This window comes from Euphorbia lathyris, chromosome 6 (assembly GCF_963576675.1).
Source record: "Euphorbia lathyris chromosome 6, ddEupLath1.1, whole genome shotgun sequence".
In the NCBI taxonomy this organism is placed as follows: domain Eukaryota; kingdom Viridiplantae; phylum Streptophyta; class Magnoliopsida; order Malpighiales; family Euphorbiaceae; genus Euphorbia; species Euphorbia lathyris.
Genome location: NC_088915.1, coordinates 7,937,350 through 7,965,053, shown reverse-complemented (window position 1 = coordinate 7,965,053; position 27,704 = coordinate 7,937,350). Strand labels below are relative to the sequence as shown.

At 34.8% G+C, this 27,704-nt stretch overlaps 1 protein-coding gene across 1 annotated transcript; it reads left to right on the top strand.

Moving 5' to 3' along the window:
- On the top strand, nt 1-27,426 carry LOC136232072 (rho GTPase-activating protein 7). The gene is made up of 22 exons (XM_066021116.1): nt 1-502; nt 2,023-2,059; nt 5,201-5,277; nt 6,759-6,829; nt 6,905-6,983; nt 7,157-7,301; nt 7,474-7,593; nt 9,567-9,644; nt 9,810-9,865; nt 9,952-10,021; nt 12,973-13,060; nt 16,499-16,742; nt 17,004-17,231; nt 20,000-20,350; nt 20,707-20,756; nt 22,511-22,571; nt 22,659-22,742; nt 23,749-23,862; nt 23,965-24,131; nt 24,712-24,781; nt 25,768-25,965; nt 26,860-27,426. The coding sequence occupies exons 1-22, from the start codon at nt 449-451 to the stop codon at nt 27,043-27,045; spliced, it is 2,628 nt and encodes an 875-aa protein (XP_065877188.1). The 5' UTR covers nt 1-448; the 3' UTR covers nt 27,046-27,426.
- The last annotated feature ends 278 nt before the right edge of the window (nt 27,427-27,704 follow it).

The following is a 27,704-nucleotide window of genomic DNA, read 5'->3' as shown; positions in this document are numbered from 1 at the left end:
CTTTTATCTCTCTCATATTACTACACAACCACTACTGTTCATCTCTCTACCTAATCCAATACCTAAACCCCCTCCAGAATAAAATAATTTGAATAATCTCAGCGAGAAAGTGAAAGAAAATGAGAGAAAATTGAACTCAAAGTGAGAGAAAATTGAACTCAAAGTGAGAGAAAATTGAACTACTAGTTTTTTTATTTGTCAATTTATGGTGTGGCTGCCGGTTGCTTTGCCTTTATCCATCTTCTACCGAATCTGAAATCATAAGCACATTTCATTTATCTGCTGCTCAGATCTTAAACCTATTCTCTACAGGGTAGTTTACTCTTCGATCTACTCGATGTGGAACTCTGCTTGAGCGTGTTGTCTCAATGGAGGTTTCAGGTGATTCAATTTGTTGAAATGTTAATCGTTTTCAAGGATTTTACTAGTTTGGTTGAGCTTAATTTCAATGTCGGCTCCTTTAGCGGCGTTCGAGCGGCCGAGAGGCGGAGCTACGAATACGGTACGTACGCCTTTTTATAATATTATTCTTAAATGGAAGAAATAAGGGGAAGGCTTTTGGATCTTATGATGTTTATGCGTGTATTAGCTTTTGGAAAATAATTACCAGTTTTCCGGATTCATGATGGTAGTATATGATTAGAAAATTTGATTCAGTTTACTTTTAGGCACTTCCGAGGTTCGAGTTGTTATCGTTTTGAATGAGAGAGTTGAAGTGCATTTAACTAAATTGTTTTGCTTTTCTGTTTGGATGCTGGGAAATCGTGGAAAAAGAAGGGTTGAATGAAATTAATTTGTTGATTTTCATTATCTATTGAGTCACTATCGTGGATTGTTTGAGATGCATTTTGCTGTTTATGTGAAAGTTTGTTTATGGGGGCATTGAAATTTAGAAATGGTATTCAGGATTGTGGACGAATTTCATCTTCCATGACTTTGTCAGTGTCAAGAAAGATTAGAGGCGGTGATGCAACCTATTATGAATTTTGAAGATTATCCGTCCTAATTGGCCGCTATTGTTAGAAGAGCATTATGCATACAATGATTTTAAGGAAGTTGGCACTTAAGCAGCCTAAATAGCTTGATTAACGTAATGTAGTATTATTTTGTATCATTTTCATCATTGAACCTATTAAGTACAATAGAGGTTTTTTTTTTTAAATTTGTTTAGGCTATATGATTGAAGATAAACATCTCAATTAATGAATACGGAATTTCAAAGTACGGGTATAATTGGCAAATGGCTATTTTTATCTTTCCATGACAGAGCTTAGCGTAATATGTCCTACGCGCTTCACCTATTTTTCCATTAATTATCTTTGCTTTGTATAGTATTGCAGTATTCAACTCACAATCTGTTAAATTCCAATTTACTTTGGAATTTTTGTTGAAACAATTGAGACCTCTGTAAAGAAAATTCAACCAAAATTCCAAAGTAAATTGTAACTTAACAGATTGTGAGTTGAATACTGCAATACTATACAAAGCAAAGGTAATTAATGGAAAAATAGGTGAAGCACGTAGGGCATATTATATTAAGCTTTGTCATGGAAAGATAAAAATAGCCATGTGCCAATTATACCCATACTTTGAAATTATACCCGTACTTCCAACAAAAAGTTTAATCGGTTCTTAGCTTATTTTTTCTATGCTGTTAAGATTTTTCACATAAACAACAAAAGGAATGAAAAATAAGGGAGAGGAGAGAATGTGGATATACTGCTGCAGTAGCATACTAAATTAATTGTTTAACAGATAATTCATATTGTATGGAGCCTGATTACTGTTTAAATATGACCCAGTTTGTAAGTCTCATAATAGACAACCAAATGTTTTACTGAAGTAACTTGGTGACTAATTATTTTTTCAACAGTTTTCAAGTGTAAGTTCTATTTGATTTAATTACCAAGGGATTATGCAGTGAGTGGGTGCATGATTCAAAATTTTCCTTGAAGTTGTACACTTTTCAGAGTTTGGGAGATGGTGGTTATTCATAATATCTAACATGAATTTGTTTGACAGGTGTTCAAGAGTGGACCGCTTTTCATATCTTCTAAAGGTTGGTCACATTGTTCTTGATTTATGCTAGTGCTTTTATTTTGGATGATTACATGTTAGCTATTAGTTAAACTCATAGTTTACAACATTGTTGTTAAAGGTGCAAGGCGCACTAAGGTGCAGCAAAAAAAAAAAACTCTTTTACTAATTAAGCATAAACTATAAAAACACACGTATGACCATGCAAACAAAAAAAAAAACCACATAAAAACATAATGCTAAATCATAAATGTCAAAAACACCAAGTTAAGTTCATAGTTCATAGAGACATTAACAAATCCTTAACGTCTTAACCTAAGTACCTACCTACAACTAATGCTACTAAACTAATAACCAATCTCTGTTTGTTCTTCGGTGTGTCTGTCACATTTTAATTTTGCATGGAGCGGAGGAGACTCTTCTTTCTTTACGTGACTGCTCTTAATCCTTCTCTATTCTTTCTATATTTGGTTATGAGTCTTGATATTCTTATTTAGATCAAGAGTTAAGATTAATCTTATTTAAATTAGATTATTGGTTGAGATTAATCAAACATTTATTTTACAGAAAACAGTAAAAAATAAAAGAAACCCTAGCTTGAGGAGAATTTTTGAGGTTCAGGCGCTCCATGATCCAGGCTCTGAGGTGCACTCGAGGCGCACAAGGCGAGAGCCTTTTGTACAGCGCCTCGCTTTCTGCATTCAAGTCTCAATACCTTGAGCCTTGAGTGAGGCGCGCCTTTAAGAACTATGGTTTACAAATAGGCAATTTTAATGGGTTTATTTAGTTTGAAGTGTATTTATTTTGAGTTTACTTGTCTCTCATGACTTCTGTTATTTGATGCTTAAGAATGAGGTGAATTAACAAAGACCCGGGTTTGGCATTATATACTATTTCGTCCCTTGGCATTCTGCTTTAATCCAGGTTACAAGAAAAAGTTATAAACTCTTAACATGATTTAATCCTAGCAATTGAAATTTGACTATGCCACCATAGAAGGGCAGAATCTGGGGCAAATGGACCACTATTTTGGAACTATACTACATGGAACTAGGCCAAAAATGCTACCTCACTTCAATCCTTGAATTATATAATTTGATTGCTGCACTTTAGTTCTCAAGCTGTTGTGGCCATTTTTGTCTTTCAAAGTGTTGTATTATTGACTAAGTCTAATGGTAATGTGGACTAATGAGAGTAATTTTGAAGAAGCATGAAAAATGCATATTATGCGAAATCGTGAGAGACTTTTTAACTTAACTGTAAGAATGTTACCATGGGGTGAATCAATTTTTCTATGTGCCTACATGTTACTATTGATTGAAAAATTGGGGTGTGAAGCTTTCTTAGTCAGTAATAATGTCTTTCATGTGGCTTATAATTTTGCACCTCATTGGATCTTGTCTTTTAAGGTTCAATCAATGATGACAAATATAAAACTAAGATATATTAGGATGCCAATGGGAGAATATTATAGTGAAATTAATTCATTGTTATTTTTTAGACAATATGCATGAATAGGATGAGGTGAAGCAATAAGTTGCTTGAATAATATTAGGCAAAGGGAACTTTGGTAGTGGAACATACTAACATGAAGATTGCCTTTTTTTGCTAACAATTCCTTCTCTTTCCCTTTCCATTTAAAGCTCTGGGGAAGAACTTCTATGACCAGCAAAGTTGGGCTTTGCCTAATTCCTTATATTATTTATCATGATGTGAAGCTTTAGAGCTTTAAGGATTGCGGTGATGTGAACATAGCTTGAGGAGAATTTTTGAGGTTCAATAACACATGGAAGCTTAGTATATATTCCACCATTTTACATATGGCATGTAACATAAGATCTTAAAGAAATTGGGGATGGATGCGATGAGATTTAGTTCCATTTTAGAATGACAGAGGCAAGAACATGGATTTTCTCGTACTTTCATGGCTCAATACTTGTAGATATATGGTCTTAACCGATTCCCCCTTATTCGTTGATGCTTAGAGAACCTTTTTTCTTCATCAAAGATTAAGTGGAATGTTTGAAAAAATACACTAAATTTTATTACTTTCTAAACTCAAGATTATTTGTAAAGGTTCTTTGCATAAAAAAAGGGCGGCCCGGTTGCACTACGCGTCCCCGCTGAGCGAGGGTCCGGGGAGGGGTCCCACCAGAAGGGTGTACTGGGGGCAAGCCTTCCCCTGCCAATTTATTTGGCAAGAGGCCGCTCCTAAGACTCGAACCCTGTAAAGGTTATTTGCATACTGCTTAAAAATCTGAATTTAGTTTAAATTAATGTTGAAAACATATTTATTATCCATATTTAATTTCTTTTACTAAAACGACTTAAATATACTGTCATTATATTTTTATATTACCAACGCCTAATTATTTGACTTATTTCTTTCTTTGTGTCCTTTTTTTTTTTGCTGAAAATGACGTTAAAATATAAACAGCTCAGAGAATTCCATATTCTTCTAATGCTTCAAAACATTTTTTTACTAGTAGAACTGATAATTTAATAAAATAGAAGTATGTACATTTGTTCATGTGTGATAATAATGCGTATGTCATCCGAACTTGGACAAAACAAAACTATTGCTAAAGAAACACATATAACGTAATTCTTTGGTTTAGTAATTTGAATTACTCTTTTATGGATTGGCAAAATCCAATTATTGTCGTTGGGGGTAAAAATGCACAACTTCACTGTCTCACATCTTATTACTGCAATTTTCTGATATATTAAATTTTGCACTTTATTTTTAGTTGTAATAAGACAATTGTCATTTTAAAGTTTCAGTATTTATATTATTATTATGTTCTTAAAATTTCAGGTATTAATTTCTGGTGCTTCATATTGTTTTTTACCAAACAATGCCTAAGAATGAGAACACAGATTGATTAACGGACTGATTGAAACTAGTCTTGACTCTTGGATATGCAATCCTGGAATACACAATTATCATTTTACCCTGACAATATTCTACGTTTCTTTTCCTCTGAATTATCATGCTAAATTAGTAATGTACTGTTATGAAGAGCTCTGATTAGATACAGAGTCCAGTATATCAACATTGGATTACTGTAATGTAACATAAGTTCCAATCGTTCACATGGCCATTAGAACCTATGAGCAATATGCTTTGCTACCCAATTAATTTAATTTTAAATTTTTGCAGGTTTAGGCTGGAAATCATGGAAGAAGCGATGGTTTATCTTGACGCGCACGTCCTTGGTGTTTTTTAAAAATGATCCTGTTAGTATTTATCTTTTTCTTATTACTTTTTGCCCAGTCTTCATTATTTTATGTAGTGGTTTTGGGTTATGTATTTTTTTTTGTGAAAATTAGCTAGCTTTTTCAGTATGGTATACTTGATCTGTCTTGGAATTTGGCCATTAACACGTATAAGCATTCAGACACATCCACAGTGAAAGCAGTAAAAGTTCACTGATGCTTCACTCATGGAAATAAACGACAGTTGATTCAGATTAGTTTTTCTGCTGTAGATTAGGTCAGATTTGCTGATTAGATTTATTTGCGTTGATCTTTTAGACTTTCAGATGAGTTTGTTACCTCCTTAGGTCTTACTGGTCTAGTCCTCTGGAAAATGAGAAACTTGAATGGATTCATGCAGTTTCTGATTGTCTGAGATTGCGGAGTCCCTCTTAATGAGCTCCAATCTCTTCTACCAAAATAGGTTAGAAGTGAGAAACTGATAAATTGTTTGAAGATTGTAGGGTACAGGGTTCTGTGACTAGATCCCAAATCCGAGCTGCTAACAGAATATGAGAAACATTGTTGTTTATTGAATTTTGAAGAAACAGCTTAGTAATCTGTCGCCATGATATGTTCATTGTAGATACATACAACCTATAATTTTGTTTCTATTCCCATTAATAGAAGGTTTTGGGGTTTTATTTTATCGAAAATATTGTCTGATCCTTGTCTTTTAAATTCTATTCTTTGGGGGCAAGTAGGAAAATTAGTCAGCTCAAGATAAAATTTAGCTGTTTAATGAAAAGAATGTTGTTTTCCAACAAGCTACAGACTTAGAGTAAAAGTATTGATGACGCTTGGTCAGGGATCATTTAAAGCACATGGGTTGTGGTTTGGTGTTTAAATTACTAACTGGCTCCCGTCATTTATATCATTGATCATTCTATTTCTCTAATTTTTCTTCTATTCAAGTAATTTAAAACTTGTCCATATTCTATAGAGATCCATGCCGAATGTTGAGGTTCTTCCATACTGAAGGAAATTTTTATATTTTACTTATTTTTTTTATTTATGAACAAAAGCCAGTAATTTTCAGTTGTTTTCCAGTATTACTGCCAGAAACTGTATGATAATTTGTTGTTGTCAAAAAATGTTCTCATCGTAATATGTTCCATTGACAAGAGGTATTCTGTTAATGTAAATGGTTCAATATCAGTTCATTTTATATTTCACGCTACACGATATATGGACATGCCCCTTTGGAATATGTTGGTTGAGTTAATTAGAAGTTAGTTATATTAGAGCATCACTAGATGCAATAATCAGGGCATTGGGTTCTTGTTACAATAGTATTTCTTTTGCAAATCTTCAAATTATTCAGTGAGTGTAGAAGTGAAATAATGGGGAGTAATTTCGTGTGCAATAATGTCATGATGACTTAGACAACTTTTCTTCTGACTCGATATGCATAAATAATATTGTGGATTTATTGGTTGAAAGAAAGTTCGATTGGCATGCAGAGTGCCCTTCCGCAAAGAGGTGGTGAAGTAAATCTAACTTTGGGGGGCATTGACTTAAATAATTCAGGGAGGTAAGTATGCTCCCTAGATACTTTATGGAGATAGTTTTCTATGAATATAGCTTATGATCCTTACTACCTTTGCAGTGTTGTTGTCAGAGAGGATAAGAAGTTATTAACTGTCTTGTTTCCTGATGGTCGTGATGGGCGAGCATTTACCCTTAAGGTGTTTTACCTTATTCTCTTTATGTTGAATTCTTCCAAGTACTGCATTTCATTTTCTCTCCCTCTTTCTTTTTTTGTAAGATATGTGTTGTGTTACTTGCATACTCTCTTCCTAGTTCTTGTGGAAATATTTAGTATCTAATGCCCTTTTTTATTTCTCTTCTGTAAATTCAGGCGGAGACATCAGAGGATCTGTTTGAGTGGAAGACAGCTCTTGAACATGCCCTAGCACAAGCACCAAGTGCTGCCCTTGTTATGGGACATAATGGGATTTTTCGGACGGATACAAATGATGCTATTGAAGGGTCTTTTAATCAATGTTCGTTATTCTTCAGCAAACTACTCCACCTTTTCTCTTTTTCTTTTTTGAAATATTACTCTATATGTGCCAATTTTGTTTATGATCTGTCTTATTCTACTTATGAATATATTTGCCAATTTTGTTTATGGTTTATCAGACTGTCTTATTCTACTTATGAACATATGATCAGGGAGAGATAAACGTCCAGTTAAGTCGATGGTTGTTGGAAGACCAATTTTGCTTGCCCTTGAAGATATAGATGGAGGTCCATCATTCCTTGAGAAAGCTCTACAGTTTCTAGAGAAATTTGGTAATTTTTGATTCCAACTTGTGGCCAATTTCTTGTTGTATCACCTATAATTCCTTACAGTGGAATTTGTCCTTTCTGGGATACTGTTCTCTAAGAATATGAGTGCAGTAGATAATTTTTTAGCACTGCTATTCTAAATGTTCCCATAATTTGGTATTTTCTTTATTATATTCTGAATAAATGTAACACTTGACTGCTAACTTTTAGTCTGCAGGTTTCTTTTCAATTGTTCACTAGTTTGGCTTATGCTAATAATCTGATTGCGGGCCCTTGCTAGTTCATTTGATCTTCTGACCAGGGAGAATGTGAATTCTTTTCCTTTAAAACCTTCTGGACTTTAAGCACTCTTGTGGGTAGTTACAGATCCCTTTAGATCACTTCATCCTTGGTCCTAACATCTGTGGCACCATTGTATCACAACCATCACTTCTATTGTTACTACCATATTTCTAGTACCACCGTTATTTTCTATGACAGTGCTAAGTACCATGGCAGCATTGGTAATTTCATCATCACTGCTATTATTTTTCCTCTGAATAAACACCATGGGAATGTAGACAGTCATATGCATAAAAATCCTATTGTTGCAATGTAACACAGGTAACAAACCATGTAACACACTAGGAATACATGGGATACCGTGTAGATTAAGAGATTGATATGTTTTATTTAGGAACAAATCATATATTTATATACAAGTAGCGCCTGATATTACTCCTACAATCAAGGAGACATACTGACCCTACCAGCAGCTCTAGCAGCCCTATAGCAGCCTTAGGCATGCTATTCATTAATTACATTGACTTATTCTCTAACACTCCCGCTCAAGCTGGATTTTAATCATGCTCAGCTTGCTATAAATACGGATAACATAGTCTTAAAGACAATACAACTCAAAACAAGACACTCAACATACTTCGGAATATAAAACATAATTCGGGAGACGCAACCTAGAAGAACAAATCGGACAGGAGAGACGACAGAGGAACATCACGCTTCGTCGGAAACGGACAAGCAAAACTCAGTTGAAGCAACACACAAGAGGCTTCCAGCAACATCATTGTACAAAAGGAGATTCACTGGAAAACTAACCGGACATTCACTGGAAAACTAACTGGACAGACAGGTCGGAACCAGAGAGGCGACAGCGGTGGAAGAGGAACGGAGACAATCCGTCGAGATGAACTGAGACTTGGAACCCTAGGTCCAAACTGAGACTTGGAACCCTAGGTCCAAACTGTTTGCTCACAAGGGCAGACTGAAATTGGTTCCAACTGGGCTGCTCACTAGAGCAAACTGAAACCCAGAAAATTTCTGCTCACGAGAAACCCAGAAAAATTCTGTTCACAAGGGCAGCTCTCAAACCCAGAAAAATTCTGCTCACAAGGCCAGAAAATAAATTCTGGAATCTCAATCCAGAAACCCAAAACAGAAGCCATAACAAGGCTTTGATATCATGTAATACACTAGGAATACATGGGATACCATGTAGATGAGACTACATCGATATATTTTACTTAAGAGCACTGCACAATATATATATATATATATATATATATATATATATATATATATATATATATATATATACAAGACGTTCCTAAAATTACTCCTTAAATGAAGGAAACATAGTAGTCCTAGTAGCCACCTGTAGTTGTCTTGTAGCAGCCTATAGTCAACAAGCATGCTATACTTTTATTACATTGACTTATTCTCTAACAATAGCATGTAATGGAATGACCATTTATAATGTGGAGTTTGATCCTGTGCTTTGCGAAAAGTTGGGAATCAGAATCACTTGTCTGTAAATTTTGTTAATGCAAAGCATGCGATGCAACTCATATTACAAGTTTTAATTGGTAAGAAATGTGCATTGTCAAAGTGTTCACAATGATGAATCTGTCAGACTATAAAATATAGTTGTTTATGACTGTATGCTGGATTACTTATAAGTTATATATATCTTTCCTCAGGAACTAAAGTTGAAGGAATTTTGCGACAAGCTGCTGATGTTGAAGAGGTCGAACGCAGAGTTCAAGAGTATGAACAAGGTGTATTTCTGTTTGAATTAACATTTTTCTTGAATTCTGTTTATCAACTCAATATTTTGATGAAGTTATATTCTTTGCTAAGTTCTTATGGTATGCCCTATGTGTATGCTTTCATAAAATTTCAACTAGGGCTCCAATTCTAATTCTTTTTTTGATAAATACCAGGCAAGAATGAGTTTGAGCCTGATGAAGATGCTCATGTTATTGGTGATTGTGTTAAGGTATTTTCTGATGCTACATGGTGCATTTTATGTCCTTTTGATGAATTCACTAAGTACAAGATTCACCATCGCTTTCTGATTTGTAGCATGTCCTAAGGGAGTTGCCATCCTCCCCAGTCCCAGCATCTTGCTGCTCTGCATTGCTAGAGGCTTACAGTAAGTTCAACTTTATATTTTTGCGCAACTTTATAGTGCTTTTGTTATTTTCGCAACTTTATGGTGCTTTTGTTATTTTTCATAGTTATGATTAGTGTGCGTCATGGATGAATTGGAATTGTTTGGCAGTGATAGTCTTATAAGGAATCTTTTCTTCTTCTTTTTCATAGTAGGCTAGATCATTGTTTCAAATTGTTATGTGCATTATGTCAAATTTTACTTGAATTGTTGACTGCGTGCTTGCATAAAACCACATGCATATTCCACAGACTATGTAGCATTGGCTAAATATTGTATACTAGGATGACTAATTCATTAGCATAGCTTTATAATGTTTTCGTACCTTGAAAATTCGCATTTTCTTTTCTTTTATTCTTCATTACCACGTATCTTGTTGTCTATGATCTGATTAAGGATGTAAAACAATTATTTTCCTTTTAGTTGATTTTTGATTGGTTATTAGAATAGTAATTCTTGTTCAATTATCTTATTAGATTGGATGTAGGTTCCATCATTTATAATCAAGTTTGCTAAAAACATTAAGAGGTTCCTAGAGTATGCATCTTGAGTTCTTCTGCCTAGGTGAATTTTGTTGTTAATCTCTCAACCCCTTTGTATTGTCTACCTATTTAACTCTAAAAGAAACGAGAAAATGTACATGCCCAACAGAAATTTTATTTGTTTAATTATATATTAAAAAAAGGGCGGCCCGGTGCACTACGCGTCCCCGCTGAGCGAGGGTCCGGGGAGGGGTCCCACCACAAGGGTGTACTGGGGCAAGCCTTCCCCTGCCAATTTATTTGGCAAGAGGCCGCTCCTAAGACTCGAACCCGTGACCTCTTTGTTTAATTATATATTAAAATGAATTTAATTTAAGTTCGAACCCGTGACCTCTTTGGGAAAACTGAAGAGTTTCCTATTACGATTGGAGTGCATCAAGGTTCCGCACTAAGCCCATTTCTTTTTGCCATCGTTATGGATGAACTAACAAGTTCACTTCAAGATGGTATACCATGGTGCATGCTGTTTGCAGATGATATTGTGTTGGTTGATGAGACGAAAGAAGGAGTGGAGATGAAGTTGGAACTATGGAGGCAAACTCTAGAATCTAGAGGCTTTAAGTTTAGTCGAAGTAAGACAGAATATTTGGAGTGTAAGTTTAGCGGCCGTAGGAGTAGGGAGGCAGGGACAATCACCCTAGATGGGAGAGTTGTTCAGGCCTCGGATTGCTTCCGGTATTTAGGATCTATTATCCAAACGGATGGAGAAGTAGATGGAGATGTTGCCCATAGGATTAAAGCTGGTTGGTCGAAGTGGAAGAGTGCTACGGGTTTCCTTTGTGATCCCGACATGCCTAATAGATTGAAGGGAAAATTCTACCGGACGGCAATTAGACCAGCATTGTTATATGGTACGGAGTGTTGGGCAGTGAAACACTGCCACATCCATAAGATGTCGGTGGCGGAGATGCGTATGTTGAGATGGATGTGTGGTCACACGAGAAAGGACCGGGTGCGTAATGAAATAATTAGGACAAAAGTAGGGGTCACATCTATTGAGAATAAAATGAGAGAAAACCGACTAAGGTGGTTTGGCCATGTGAGACGTAGAGCGCTTGATGCGCCGGTTAGGAGAACCGAAGAGTGGCAAAGGGATGTAGTGGTGAGGGGTAGGGGAAGACCTAAGCAAACTTGGAGGAGGGTGATCGAGAGTGATATGAGTTTATTGGGAATTGAGGAAAATATGGTAGTGGATAGGACGGAGTGGAGGGAGCGAATCTGTGTCGCTGACACGACTTAATTTTCACGGTTTTATATGATGGTTCATGTTAGCCGACCCCGAATCATTTCGGGACTAAGGCTTTGTTGTTGTTTGTTTCACTAATTGCTAATATGGGAGAGAAAAAAGAAATATGACATAAGATACATGGTGAGAAAAGCCACTCAAGTATAATGTAATGTTTGGAAAGCATGTTAATATTCCACTAGATTAGCATCTTACTGGACCACATAAAGAGGTTGAATCAATTGAAAAGACTTTGAGTCAAAGGGCTCAATGGTGCAGGCGGGCTTTGTATCATTTTTTTATTGTTAAATTGGATTCGTCATAAAGTTGTTTCTTCTACTTCCATTAAGATTCCATTAAATTAGCATCTTACTGGACCACATAGAGGGGTTGAATCAATTGAACATACTTTTAGTCAAAGGGCTCAATGGTGCAGGGGCTTTGTGTGATTTTTTATTCTTAAATTGGATTCATCATAAAGTTGTTTCTTCTACTTCCATTGATATTTTAAATGAAGGATGTTGGATAGTGGTTTTTGTATAATTATTTTTAGATGTGATTCCTATACCATTGTATTATTACCTGGATTGGATCTCCCAAAGGATTAATGTTTTTTAATAAGATTGATTGGGAAAAAAGAGGAATCCATATAATTGACTCCAGATAGTTGGAAATAAGGCTTTGTTGTCATATTAATACTATTAGCTGGGGTTGGATTCTAAATTTATTAAGAAATATTGAAAAGGGCTTATGAACTTAATTTACTTTGTTATATATTCACGTAGCAAATTAGTAATGCTATACTTCGTTAACATTTGAATCTCTAAATTCATGAATAGGACAAGTCCATGAAATATTAATATCATACTAATGTCTAATTTATATTAAAGAATAATGATACTATCGTTATGATTATGTGGTGGACGATGAACTTTAGGATATAGGTTTGATGATTTTTTCAAAATACACTCATATGTTAAAAGTTACCGAAATGAGTTGCATATAGAATAAAACTAGATTGAAGACATGTTGAGCACTATTACTTCTGTTGTCAGACATTCATTTGGTATACTTGCGTATTTAAAATTCGGTCAATTGATCTTTTTTTTTGGGCAATGTTGTGCATGATCAAATGTTCATATTGTTTTTGCTGTTTCATTGTATAGAAATTGATCGCAAGGAAGCTCGGATAAATGGAATTCGCTCTGCAATATTGGAGACATTTCCTGAACCAAATCGACGTTTATTACAGAGGTAATCATTCCCTGGGCATTTATTACTTGTTTTCCCATTTATCTGAAATTAGAACCCTAAGTTTCTACTTTCTAATATGTATGGATTTATCTGGTTGTTATTTTTATCGTGCTTGGCATGGCTGGTTATATAGTACTTAACTAGCAGTACACCCGTGCTTTGCACGGAAAGCTTTTTTTTTTGGGGGAAGCAAGTATTTATTAAATTAATTATGCAAATTTTTATTTAAAATTTTTGAAAAAAATGTTTGATATAATGGAATAATATTCCTTAAAACCTATTACTATACAAAACAGAAAATACTCTTTAAAGTCAAGATAATTTAAGAGATTATAAATCTAATGCTTGTTTAAGTGCATAATCTCAGTTTATAAAAAGGTTAAATGTCTACCTGAATCTTGATCAATATATTGATAAGCCATGCATTTTTGTAAAAATAAATAAATATAACACATGAAATTGTCAAGATTTAAACTCTCAATTACTTAATCTAAGAGGCTTTTATATCTCAAAAAATTAAATTGATAAGTAAAATTGAAGAAACAATTCAACTTGAAACTTTTTAAATGTGACCAAAAACTTGAATTTTTTTAAATGTGATGAAATATAAGTAGTAAAAAATGCTACTCTTCTTTCATATATTTGAAATATAAAATAAAAAATTAGATTTTAACACATGACTTATTTTGAAAAGTGTTATTTAACTAATAAACATTATCAAAGATTAGAAAAAAATGAGATACGATAAGAAAGATTTTATGTGCTGCATATTCGTTCATTGTTATAAGTAGTCGGTTAATAATTTTTGGAATAAAAAGATCTGGTTTCATTAAACCAATATTCACGAAACATAAAGGTAGAACACCAACATACATAATAATTCAGCTATTATGTGAGAATCAAGTTTGTATTTGTATGAGCAATATCTACTCTAGGTTACAATATGGTAATATCTATTATGGGTGTTCAACAAATATCTCGATTTTAATGAACACCAATATCTCCATTCAACCTATTCTAATCAAAATATTTCTAATCAAAATATGGATCTTCTATTCTAATCAAAATATTTCTAATCAAAATATGGATCTTCTAATTCCAACCTTATAAAACAAAATCATTCAAATGTATCCAAAATTTTGAAAAGCAATACAAAATCGAATCCAGAAAAAGGAAAAACAAAATATTATGATAAATTAGAAAAACCTATCACTAAACGTACTAACCAATAGAACAAATCTTTTAGGTAGAGAATATGTATTTTGTAGCAGAACCATGGATGGAGATGAAAGATGTTGTTTAACAATTGATTGATTATCCTTGCTATTTCAGAAAATTATTAATAAAGAAGTAATTAATTTAAACATAAATGAACTTATAGCTTCAACATGATATAAGTTATTCACTTTTATTAAAAATAATTTCATAATTTCCAGGATGCATAGCCCCATTACCCAAAATTGCAAAAGCCTTTTCCATCCAACAATTATTCATCAATACAATACAATACTTGTTTCCTTCCCGAAAGCTTTTTCTAAATCAAACCACGACTCACAAATTGTCTGAAATGTTATTCCCACATTATCCTTAACAGTTATCATATCAAAAAGAAATGATCCAGATTGCATAATTAAAAAAAGGTCTAAAACATGAAAATGTAACTACTGAAAAATATAGAGAAAACCAACAACATAGGTGTTTACTCCACCAAGAAATTAAATTTCAGAAGAAAATAAATAGGATAAAAGAAACAAAAGAGAAAAGGAGGAAACATGTAACATCTCATGGCTGGTTTGAAAATTGAAATTGAATTTTCAGTACTCTTCTCTTGTCCTCTTCCAAATAAGTTCTTTGTGATTTGTATTTTCCCGAATAACATCTCATGTTTGCTCACAGTTCTATCAATTTTGCATCAAGCTCATGCATTATTGAAACTATTCAAATTGATCTAAAAATGAGAGAAAGTGTGATTAAGGATTTCACTGAAAATAGTGATAACCCCATCTTCAATTATAGGAACTGCTCCAAAGGCTTTTCTGTTGGAAAACATATAAAATTGAATTTCAAAAGAAAAACAATACGGTAAAAGAAAGTGATTGAGCAATGCAACACTGAACCAACATTATTTTGCCGCAGAAGGTGAGTAAATGCTGAGATTTATCAACACAGTGCATATTAGTTGTTGATATATTTATCAACTACCCCTTAATTTTCGAATAGGTTCAGAATGAAAATGAAGTTTAAATTTCAATTAACAGTCAAAATTATCAACATCAAATTCAAAGGGAGAAGCAAAGCATAAACAAAGACTATAAATTTCACCAAACCGAAAGAATAACAGACATTCAGATAGTAACATCTATCTCTGAAATCACCCGTCTCAGAAAGAGATTAGAGGAAATTGTAAAAGGGGGAATATATTGCAACACATAAACACAAGAAATAAGCAAATAACACATATACAATTCAAACCCATGTAGAATAGCAAAAGAATAAGAAAATTAATTACATATTAATGCAACAAAGTTGAAGATAAGAAATTAAATTGGAATCTTGCAGGCCATGAAATAGGAAGGAGAGAAGAGAGAAGCCAATGAGAGAAGTAAACTGAACATAAGAAAGGAGAAAGCAAGAGAAGGAAGTAATTGTTACATAACCGCATCTTAGTATTAAACCGCAAACACATGAAGGTAATGATTCAAAATAATGGAACCCATAGGGTTTGAGAATTACAGACAGACCTGATCAAAATAGAAGTAACCAATGTGCAAATTCAACAGATAATGCAAAACCACATATAAAAAAATAAACCGTAAATTGAGTGGAGAGGGAAGTTGGAGAGAGATGAGCAGTTTATAAAAAGTGCAGTTTAAAAAAAAAAAACTCAAAGAAAATATGATTTCCCTGCATTTGACACATAAGCAAACATATACTTTAGAAGTGACACATGGAAAATCTTTCTACAGATTTAGTATATTGTATAGATGAGTGAAAGAAAAGGAAATTCTTGTACTCCATGCTGGTCTAGTGAGAGTTTTCTGTTGCGGCCTGAGGGATTCTTGTCCTGTTGAGCACATATTTTCTTATTGAGGTTAGCAGGCGCTGATGCTTTGATTGTTTGTACGATACAAGTTACTCCTCGAGGAACAAGGACGTACCAAACATTAGAATTACACAAACATTTTTTCTGATAAGAATCACACACACTCTACATAATTGACCATTGATCTCTTAATAAACAAGTGATACATAATAGTAAAAAATATTCATTTCATAAGTGCCGCATTTCTCAGTGGATTGCAAAATTTAACAAACTTTCCATTTCTGGCACATCTATAAATGCACTTCAAAGTTGTGTGGTTATCCGACTGAAGATCCTTGATTATATCCAGTGTGATTGCTTAAATCTAACATTATGTGTGCCTTGATCATTTGCAGAATTCTGAAAATGATGCATACAATCTCTTCTCATGCTCATGAGAATCGAATGACTGCATCTGCTGTTGCTGCTTGCATGGCACCTTTGCTGTTGCGTCCTCTATTAGCTGGTGAATGTGAGCTGGAGGATGACTTTGATGTTAATGGTGACAGTTCTGCTCAGCTTCTTGCTGCTGCAAATGCTGCCAATAATGCCCAAGCTATCATTACAACTCTTTTAGAGGAGTATGAGAATATTTTTGATGTAAGATATCTCCAATGTCGTGTTTGATTGTGCAACATTTCTCTTATTGCGTATGCATACTTGGTATCTGATGAGCAATGTCTTAACGTTCCCATCATGAATGCCAATGCCTTGCTTCATAAAAAAAAAGTCTCAAGTCGTGGGATTGGAGCATATATTCTTGTACAGGAATAGAGGAGCATGTTGCTGAAATTTTCACCTGAGTATTTTTCTCTTATGAATTTTTTAGTAAGGATATTTAGCTATTGTCTGCTTTTTCAGGAAGAAAATCTGCACAGATGTTCTATATCTGCTGATTCTCGTATTGAAAACAGTGGGAGTGAAGATTCTTCTGATGATGAAAATATGGATATGAAAGACAATGGCTATCATGATGCAGAAAATGAAGTTGATCAAGAAACTGATGATGATGCTGATAATGAACGTGTACTCAGCGGAAAATTAAGTGAAAGCAGTGGGTATGCTGGGAGTGATCTTTATGACTATAAGGTTGAGCCTCTCTTTATGATTTTCCATGTGCATGGTATTAATTGATTGGACTTGTTCTCTTTTGTTGTTTCGCATTTGCTCTGATCTAAGAAATTCTGCATGCAATTTTGGACAGATAGCTTAGTTTCTAGCTGCATAATGCATTAGATATCCTTCTTGCCACTAGGAAGCTTAGTTCCACCATAGATATCCTTCTTGCCACTAGGCAACTTAGTTCCATCATAGTTATCCTTCTTGCCACTAGGTAGCTTAGTTCCATCATAGATATCCTTCTTGCCACTAGGCAGCTTAGTTCCATAGATTTGCTAATTAACGAAAATTAAGTTACTTCTAACTGGAAATGCTTAACCTTGAACTTGTTACTTTTCAAATAAGTTGCTTTTGGGATATGTATTTGTAATTGGTATTAGAAAGAAAATTTTAACTTAATATTGTAATTGTCATTTGTGGTACAATTGTTGCGAGGGATATTATATGGACTTTCCAGTAAGGTTTTTGTTTTTTTTCCTGCTTAAATTGACAGAATCGTGATGCATATGACAAAATTTAAATGGTCTGTTTCATGTGATAACTCCTTACAGTTTGGCCAATAATGCTTCTATAGTTTGGAAATCCCAAATCTAAGCTTCCAAATTATCCTTGGAAAATGAATTGACATCTTTTTTGCGTAGCACAAGATGTAAGGAAGTTGGGGAATCCCATCCTTCTATCCTCGATTTATCCAAAAAATGATGATGAAGTTGCAAATGATTGTTGTGTAAAAGGTATCGTATCAATCAAGCATGTTGAATTTATAAGGGAGCCTCAGAATTACGAGAAAAGGGTGTGTGTGCGCGTGTGTGTGTGTGGTGTTGGAGTTAGTGTAGCCAAGATGAGGTACTAATTACCTCCAATGCCTCTGGACTTCCAAGGCAGGGCAGTGGCCTTTTGCACCTAGGATGTTGCCTTTTAGAGAAAGCAAGTGGTGCAAATCAGCATAGGTGTAATTTTTCCCCTGATTTTAGTTAAGTCCATAGTTGTTAAAAGGCGTGCCTGAGTGCAGAAAGCGAGGCGCTGTACAAAAGGCTCTCGCCTTGTGCGCCTCAGAACCTGGATCCAGGCGCGCCTGGCAGTTATCAGTAGGGTTTTTTTAATTTTTTTACTGTTTTCTGCAAAGTAACTGTTTGATTAATCACAACCACTAATCTAATTTAAATAAGATTAATCTTAACCCTTGATCTAAATAAGAATATCAAGAGTCATAATTAAATATAAAAAGAAGAGAGAAGGATTAAGATCAGTCCCGTAAAGAAAGAAGAGAGAAGGATTAAGAGCAGTCACATAAAGGAGGAGGAGGATGAACATGAAGAGGAGGAAATTGGAGATGAAAATGACAGTGGAGGTGACTATGGAGAGGACGATATTAATATGTAGGACGATCTTGGTGATGATGATTAGTAGTTTTTGTTGTGCGTGTTCTTTTTGATTGACAATGAATGGTTATTAGTTTAGTAGCATTAGTTATAGTTAGGTACTTAGGTTAAGACGTTAACTATATGCTAGTGTCTCTATGAAGTATGAACTCAATTTGGTGTTTTTGACATTATGATTTAGTATTATGTTTGTATGTTGGTCATAAGTGTGTTTTTTTGGTTTATGCTTAACTAGTAAAAGAGTATATATATATATTAATGCTCCTCGTGTTTCTAAGGCGTGCGCCTCGCCTTGCGCCTTTAACAACTATGATTAAGTTATTCTAGAAGTCTAATTAAGTTTAGGAAGTTTGATGGGTTTTAATATCAAAAGTATCTGTCTTTGCGGGAGGCAGGTAGAAACATCAAACCATTGTTCCTTTATTGTGGTTGTTACATCTTCTCAGTTTCTGGAGTGTGATTGTTTGTTGGAATTGATGGTTTGACTTGCAGAAAACAGTAACAGAACAATATGGGGTGCCATCCTCTAGGGCTAGGTGTAAGGAGGTGCAAGGCATCATCATTCTCTTTGCAATTTTGTAGACCACTTGAGAGTAATTTTTTTGGGAGATCCATAATATGTGTTCCTAGGAACTCATTAAAGACATGTACTTGTTTAACTCATGTTAGATCTTAAGAAATCAATAGGACATGCTTTTATCATTTCATGGATTCTTGCAGAAGTTAATAGTATTTATGTGTAAGACTGAAATTGGCAGTGTGTGAATGAAAAAAAGCCTGCATGCAAATGGGATGTCAGTTTTATCAATGTAACTTTCGGATATTAGTGGGAGTTCGCCAACTTCTTTGCTCTAGACTCCTGTTGAAAATGAGGCTTGTTATCATCTTTTCTATAATTATCTTGTCGGGTCATAACGAACATTGTAATCTATTTATATATTTAGATTTTCCTATAGTGTGTTGTATTTCCTGGTTGATGTCGAACAAACTTGCATTCTGGATTAACATGAGGCCTTGCATGCGAGTACAAAAGATCTATTTAGATAACACTTTAGTGGATTTTCTATATGAACCTCTTGGCTCCACTTTGATTCTTTTTTTAAACGAAATGGTGTATTTGGTTGGAAATTAATGCCATGATTTTGGAGAAGTATCTAGAATTAAAATATTTTATTCAAGTTGATGTATTTCAAGATCTATTTCTCTCTCATCAGGTTTCTTATCTTTCTCCTTTATGTCACTAGGTTCCAGGGCTCATCCATTATATCATATAACTTCTCATTTTGTTCAGACACTTGTTAAAGCTGAGCTGGAATCTTTGATTGATGTGCATTTTCGAAATTTGTACACATGCAGGCTTTTGGTGGCGATGATTCTGATGGTGGATCACCCAGAAAGAATCATGCGACAGCTGAGAGTTCAAACTTACCTGTTGATTCTGTCCAAACTAGAGATCCTAATGTTCAGTTAGTTGAACAGCCGAGTAAACTAAAGAAAACAAATGAGAATTCAATAAATGAGGTGGATGTCTCTAGTGTGCTACCAAACGGTGAATCTTATCGATCAATGGGGGAAATTCTATCTGCTATGGATCAGGTGCCTTCTTTACCCATACCCGGGCTTGAATCATCTTCAGAGAAGCCAGGTGGTAAAGTTGCAAATTCTAATCTTAATGGAAAGCGGTCAACATTTTGGGGAAGAAGTAATGTAAGTCGTTATCTATCTATTGATGCATGATCAGTGAATATAGCATGAAACTGTTAATCACATGCTGTTGATGGTACATCAGTTCAATGTGACTCTTTTTTTTAATGTTCATCTGGTAAAATTCACTATATGGGAGGGGTTCTGTTTAATATTTAGCTAATTGAGGATTAAATCTTGGAAACAATTCATCTAATAGAGTCAATGAGAAAGCTTGAAAGTGGAATTTGAACCAGAAGGGAACAATTTTGCTTATGGCCTGCTGCCTTGGGGGCTAACTATCAATTTAAGGGCTTTAATCTGTTAATTATTATTATTATTAATTTTTTTTTTTTTTTTTTTTTTTTTTTCTAATGCAGGCCAGGAAGACACCATCAGTGGAATCAGTTGATTCTTCTGGAGAAGAAGAGTAAGATGCTAGTTAATACATTCTTTGGCAACAAATTTCTTTTATCCTTGGAACTATAACTCTGAAATTTACATTAAGGTTTACATGCTACTTTGGCTTGTTCTGTGAAGCAAGTTCAAAAGAATCTGTCTCATTTTCCTCACTCAACATTCAAATGAGAAAGGATGGTCTTTAATTAGGTGGTATCCCACCTAGATTAAGAGACTACATTGGTATATCAATTGAAGAAGAATCCACACATAAATATACATCAAGGATACAGCTGTATATGTACATATACAGCTATATATATCAGACAGATCCATTCCTAGCAGACCCATATCTCACATTTAATACACTCCCCCTCAAGCTGGAGCATGGATTTTAATCATGCTCAGCTTGCTATAGGTACAGATAACATAGTCTTAAAGACAGTACACCTCAAAACAAGAAACTCAAGATACTTTAGAATATAAAATATAATCTGGGAGATGCAACAGAGAATAACAAATCGGGCAGGCAGATGGTAGAAGGCAGACGATAACGGAACAAGAATCCTCGTCAGGAACGGAGAAGCATAACCCAGTTGAAACATCATTGCAAGAGGCTGTCAGCAATGTACGCAAAGGAGATTCACCGGAAATCTAACCGGACAGGCAGAGAGAAGAGACAGAGGCGTTGCCGGAAATGTAAGCGGTGCCGGAAGAGGGTGAGCCACGCGCCGGCTACGGTAGAAAAGCGCAACCAATTTCTAGAACCAAAACCCAGAAACTCGACTAGGCTTCAAGTTGTGGAGGCGTGTGTGATACATGCGCTAGTCATACAGTCACCGGGTTTCGAGGGAAAACCGATCGGAGCAGGGGCTACGTCCTGGAATAGGCAGTGACATGAATAGGGACTTGAAACCCTAGGCCCAAACAGTAAAAAACATGAAGCTGAAAGAAACAGCCCAAAAATACAAACCCAGAAATTCTGCACACAAGGGCAGAAATTGAAGCCAAACTAGACTCTGATTGATATATTCAATTGAAGGAGAATGCACACATAAATATACATCAAGGATACAGCCTATACAGCTATATATAGCAGACAGACCCATACCTAGCAAACCCATAAAGGGCGGCCCGGTCGCACTACGCGTCCCCGCTGAGCGAGGGTCCGGGGAGGGGTCCCACCACAAGGGTGTACTGGGGGCAAGCCTTCCCTTGCCAATTTATTTGGCAAGAGGCCGCTCCTAAGACTCGAACCCGTGACCTCTTGGTCACACGACAACAACGTTTACCTAGCAAACCCATACCTTACATTTAATACAGTTATCAAATTTAGGCATGATGTGGTACAATTTGTGGATATATTTTTCGTTGTTTCTTGAATTAAAATTCTTATTGATAATGGAAATATTGAAAATAAATGATTTGTTTAAGTACAAGGAAAAGATATAGTAGTGAATCTAGGAAAGAATTAAGTTTGAAGCAAATAAAGCATAGTAATATTGTCTCTGCTATTAATGAATTCTTGAAAAGGTTCTCTGCTATTTAAAGCTACAAGGTTTTCCATCCAAAGTTAAGTCCTAAATAGTTCTGATGCGATGTGTGAAACAAAATGCTGCAGTGGCTGTTAAATATTGGTTCAGTTTAGCACTAATTTCTTTGACATTTGTTAAATTAGCTTTTTTCTTTTAAGCTTCGTGAGCTACCATCATATGTTCTATGTTTGATATGATTAATACTGGTAACTTATATTATAAATTAACCATATTATATTACTGTGTGTAGGCTTGCTATTCAGAGGCTTGAGATCACAAAAAATGACTTGAAACACAGAATTGCGAAAGAGGTCTCCTTACTTTCTTTAAACCTGCTTTGAGTTCAGTTATGAAATTTTACTTTCTTTCAATACAAGATTGCCCATTTATCTGTTTAGGCTCGAGGAAATGCAATTTTACAAGCCAGTTTAGAGAGGAGGAAGCAAGCTTTGCATGAGAGACGCTTGGCACTTGAACAAGATGTACTTATTTCTCACTCTTTAACTATTTCCTTCTTTTCTTACCTCTGTGGGGGTATTGCACTTTCAACTATCTGCATGAATAAATATTATTTATAGGATTCTCGGATGTGTAAGAAATTCCCAAGAACCATCTTCTTAATTGTTCATGAAAATCCTAGAATGTCTGAATTCTATGATTTGAAACCGCATAGTCCTCTGCAGTTGGGCCAGCTACTATCTTGCTTGCCCATCCCCTTTGTCAAAGAGCATCTCTTCTGTTTGCTACACATCGCCTTTGGCAATATGAAGTTTACAATCATTCAGGAATCATACGTAAAAATTGCCTGCAATTGTACCTCATGTAGCCATGAGAAAGTGCTTAAGAATGGCAGATCATATATTTCATTCATTTGAAAATTTTGAAGTGTTGATGGATGAACCATACATTTTGAAATTGGTCTTATCTTATGGCTTCAAGTTTTAGCTCTTTATGGACTTCTATGCATTTGCTGCAGCCAACATATTGATCAAATAGCATCACAATCTACTGACACAAGCTATAGTACTCATTTTCTGATATTCATAATTTGTCTCGAAAGGACAAATGGCTTAACAAGTTTTTGCCATGAATTGATCTGACCCTTAGGTTATTACATCTGTTGCTTTTTTTGGCTTGCGACATTCCTCAAGTGTTGAAGCTATGAATTTTGATACTCCTCTTCAAGCATTTTAAAGTTTTGCAGTGGATCAGCTCATTTCAGTTGATGGTCTCTGCATTTGATCTTTGATTTATGATCTAATGATAAGTAGTAAAACATAAGTTATCGACTGTGTTATCCAACTTGATTATTTAGCCAGAGATGCTGACTGTTTATATTTGTTAGGACTGAGACTGTCGGTGCAAGATCTAACAGTTTATGTTGGAATAATATTTTTTTTTTCTGTTTTATAAAATGCCATTTTTATGTTTTAAAATATTACACGCTAATGGAGTAAATATACTATTTTTTATTCTGAATCCGTATAGGTATCAAGATTGCAAGAGCAGCTGCAAGCGGAAAGAGATCTTAGAGCTGCCTTGGAAGTTGGCTTGAGCATGTCTTCTGGACAGTTCTCCAGTTCACGTGGCATGGATTCTAAAGTGTGTATAAATGTTGAAATGATTCTTGATTTTTATATATATTTCTTTGGATATATCAAGTATTGGGTAATACAGATTCTTATGGCCTAAATTGATGTGAAGACAAGGGCTGAGCTTGAAGAGATTGCTCTTGCTGAAGCAGATGTGGCCAGATTGAAGCAGAAAGTTGCAGAACTCCACCACCAGCTTAATCAACAACGACAGAATCATTATGGTTCCCTCTCTGATGCATGTGACCGTTATCAACATGTTCAGAATAGCACCCAACCGTGAGTATTCATATATATGTATGGATATACAGGAGAATATTATTCATTTTGAACAATTCAGTATAGTAATTGCTTGGTCTACGCATCAACTATATGATTGCCCATATGGCATTATTCAAAATTACCATATTTTCGGATTTAACATCTATTGGGGAATCCAGGATTTTCTTTTAGTTCCCTTTGATTTGAATCCTTTTAATTGGAATTCTCCATTTAAGGATTAACAATGTAAAATTGAGTAGATTCTTGCCGAAGGCCAAGAGAACATGTTGGGACCCTGTTAATATTGTTGCACTGTAGAAACTTGAATATCCAAATCCATTCTAGAAAGTTAATATTGTTAGTTTTCAGTTGAAACTACTGCAAATAATCATCTGTTTTCTAAGATGAAAACAATTCCTTATTTTTCATTTTATTTTATTGCTTTTCTAGTTCTAATGGTAGGGACTAGGGTGTGAAATAGAGATGAATACTGAGCCATCAGGGAAAATAGTACTTTGCATGGTGGTTCATGAAAGTTGATACATTGAAATTCTTATTACGTCTCTTATTTTGTCAAGTTTTTCTCTGAAATCTACAGGAGATATCTTCAGCAAGATTTTGATTCAACCCTTGCTTTTGTCAATCATGAAAGAAAACAAAGAACTGAGGTATGTTACAAATTCACGTAGCTATTGATTAAATTTTAAGTGCTTCAGAAGATTAAAAATGTGGATTTAATCAATCCACTTTTTCTTTTGTCATTTTGATATTTATCCTTTGAAACATCTTTATTCATTATCAGTACTTCATATAAATTTGGTAACAATGCGGTTTTCCCTACTTTTGACCGGATCATCCAGCATTTGAACTGAAACACACAACTCACATGTTTGTGTCACTGTTTTCTGGAGCTGGGATTTCTAGTTATTTTTGTATCTGCATAAGAATGTTGAACTTTTGGTCTTTTGTCTTTTGAGGGCCAGTATGCGTACTTTAGTCTTTTCTAACTTTTGTCTTAGTGCTTCCACTTATTTTCATAGAAAATAGTCTTTTCTAACTTGTCTTAGTGCTTCCACTTATTTTCATAGAAAATAGCAGAAAGGATTGAAGGCTCCTCTGGGAGAGAATCCTACTATCTCTTGAAACAATATAGTAATTTGATGAACTTCCAAATGTAGATAATCCTATCCCTAAAAATCAGCAATTTTAAGTCCTAGAAATCAGCAAAACAATAAAGAAGTCTGCAAATGCAGTCCCTTGAGGGACCGAAATATAGGAAAATCTTCCATGCTGTTGACTTTAAGTAGGTTGTTAATGCAGTCATCTTTATGTTACATTAGTTGATCAAGGATATTCTGCAATCTGCGCTCCTCGCTGTCCTCTTGTAATAGTTTGAATTTTGTGTAAATTATTACTGAATGCTCCGGACCAATTTTAGAAAGGGAGACATAAATGTGTTGAATTGATAATAAAATGCTGTCTGCATGCATATGACAGCATTAGCTTCACCATTCCATTTTTTTATCCGTTTCTTCCTCGGCACCTTTCTTTTAAATGTTATTTATCCTAATATTTTACTTGTTTTTTCCATGACTTCACCAAGAATATTAATAATTTGTCCAACTCAAAATCAATCTGAAATGCTACACTACAGGATAATATGTTTGGGGCAGATTGGAGGAATACTAAAGGAGCAGGATTAGCAGCTGGCAGCAGTAGCAGACAGCCTCCTCGAAAGCAATTTATAGGACCACCAACCTTGAGTGATTCAAAAAGCACCGAGGCTTCCTCAACCATGCTGGACGAGCTCTGTGGTGTTGATTCTGCTCCCTCAACCTCCAGAACTGTTGAGGCAAGTAATTGCTACTCTTAAGTTTATATGCATGTATACATATACTTAGCAAAAGCTAATTTCTCAGAACCTGGACATAGTAAATGAAAAGGATATATTGTAGAAAAAAAGGACCTTGGAGTTGTTTGTTTATCCTTTGGATAAGGTCCGAATTTGCCCCTATTATTTTTGGGAAGTGCATATTTACCCCTAAGGTATGAAATGCTAAAATTTTACCTTTAACCTTTCCAAGCAAGATCACTTTTAACAAAAAAATTCGCTAGATTGGTTTACCGTTATTTAACTTTCACATGGGACCTTCCAAATATTAATTATGTCCAAAATATTTATTGTGATCGTTTGCCTGTGTTGTATCTTTCCTGTTGATGTTGCAAGAATAGCTTGTGAAAGAATGCCCTGGAAGATGCCCATTTTTTGTCATTTTATAGAATTAAGACGATTCGCACCTTCTAAGGCAATGGTTACTAATACAGTTACAAAAAAAAAAAAAAACCTGCCAAAATGTCAACAATTAAGTCGGTCACACATATAAGTTAATCACAAAAAAATTGTCTAACATATTTACTACGTTATTTTATTAACCCAGTAATAACCTGTCAAAATACACAAACTGCTGCACTTGATTGACAAACTTGTTTGGAAAGTTCAATGTGGCAGTCGAATTGTTAAGTGAGGGTAAAGTTGATCTTACTTGGAATAGTCAGAGGGTAAAATTTTACCATTTGTCTAGGGGTAAATTTGGATTTTCCAAAAAAAGAAGTGAAACTTTAAACCTGATTCTTTTCTTCTTTGCATAACATGCCAAAAATGACGGTATGTTTCTCTTTAGAAAGAAGGCACTGCATTCTCTGATCTTTAACGATTCAGATGTTCAATTTTTCTCTGTATTTGCAGATGCTGGATTATCCTAGACATCAACCAGCAGCATCTTCAGCTTTGGTAGAATTAACTACCCGTCTTGATTTTTTCAAGGAAAGGCGTTCGCAACTGATGGAACAGCTTCACAACCTTGATTTGAACTACGGAACTGCATCTTCACAAGATTTTATTTATAAACCATCATCCCCACCCTGGAACTGACGAAAAAATTGATGCTCCTTTCTCGGCATCGAGTTAAAGTTGCTGTACATTCTTTCAGGAGGATTCAATTCTCAACATCTCCCCTTTCTTTTCTTTTCGGTTTTTCTTTTCTTTTCTTTTTGGTTTCTTTTTCTTTTTCCTAGTTAGAACATGATTGAAATTCTGATCATGAAGTCTGTTCCCCCCATAGCATTGCTATGGCTTTTGTCACAAATATTGTAAACAAGTTTGAGTGGTTACCTGTTGTGTCAATAGTAGGTGATATGTATTGAACCAATAATATATTGGAAGAGAACAAATTTCATTTTCAGGAAGTTTTCTCGTATGTATCTGAAAAAAAATGAATGGCCCTGTGAATATGAACATGGATGATTGAGTGAATGAATGGTGGTGTATTTAAGGCAATTTTTAAATTAGAGGTAAATGTTTTGCCTTTTTTTACTATTATTATTGTTCATTTAGTTTGTTGGTTGTACGTATAAAATGATGCTTGACACATCATTTAGGTGGAGAATTTCTACTATACTCCTGAAGGAGTGCATAACAGTTCATTAGAAGATGATTGATGTTAAGTAATAAATGTGTACTGATGTCATCAATAGGTTGGTGAGGTGTATTATTTTCGAAGTATTGTAGTATTTCTCTATTCAGGTGATCGA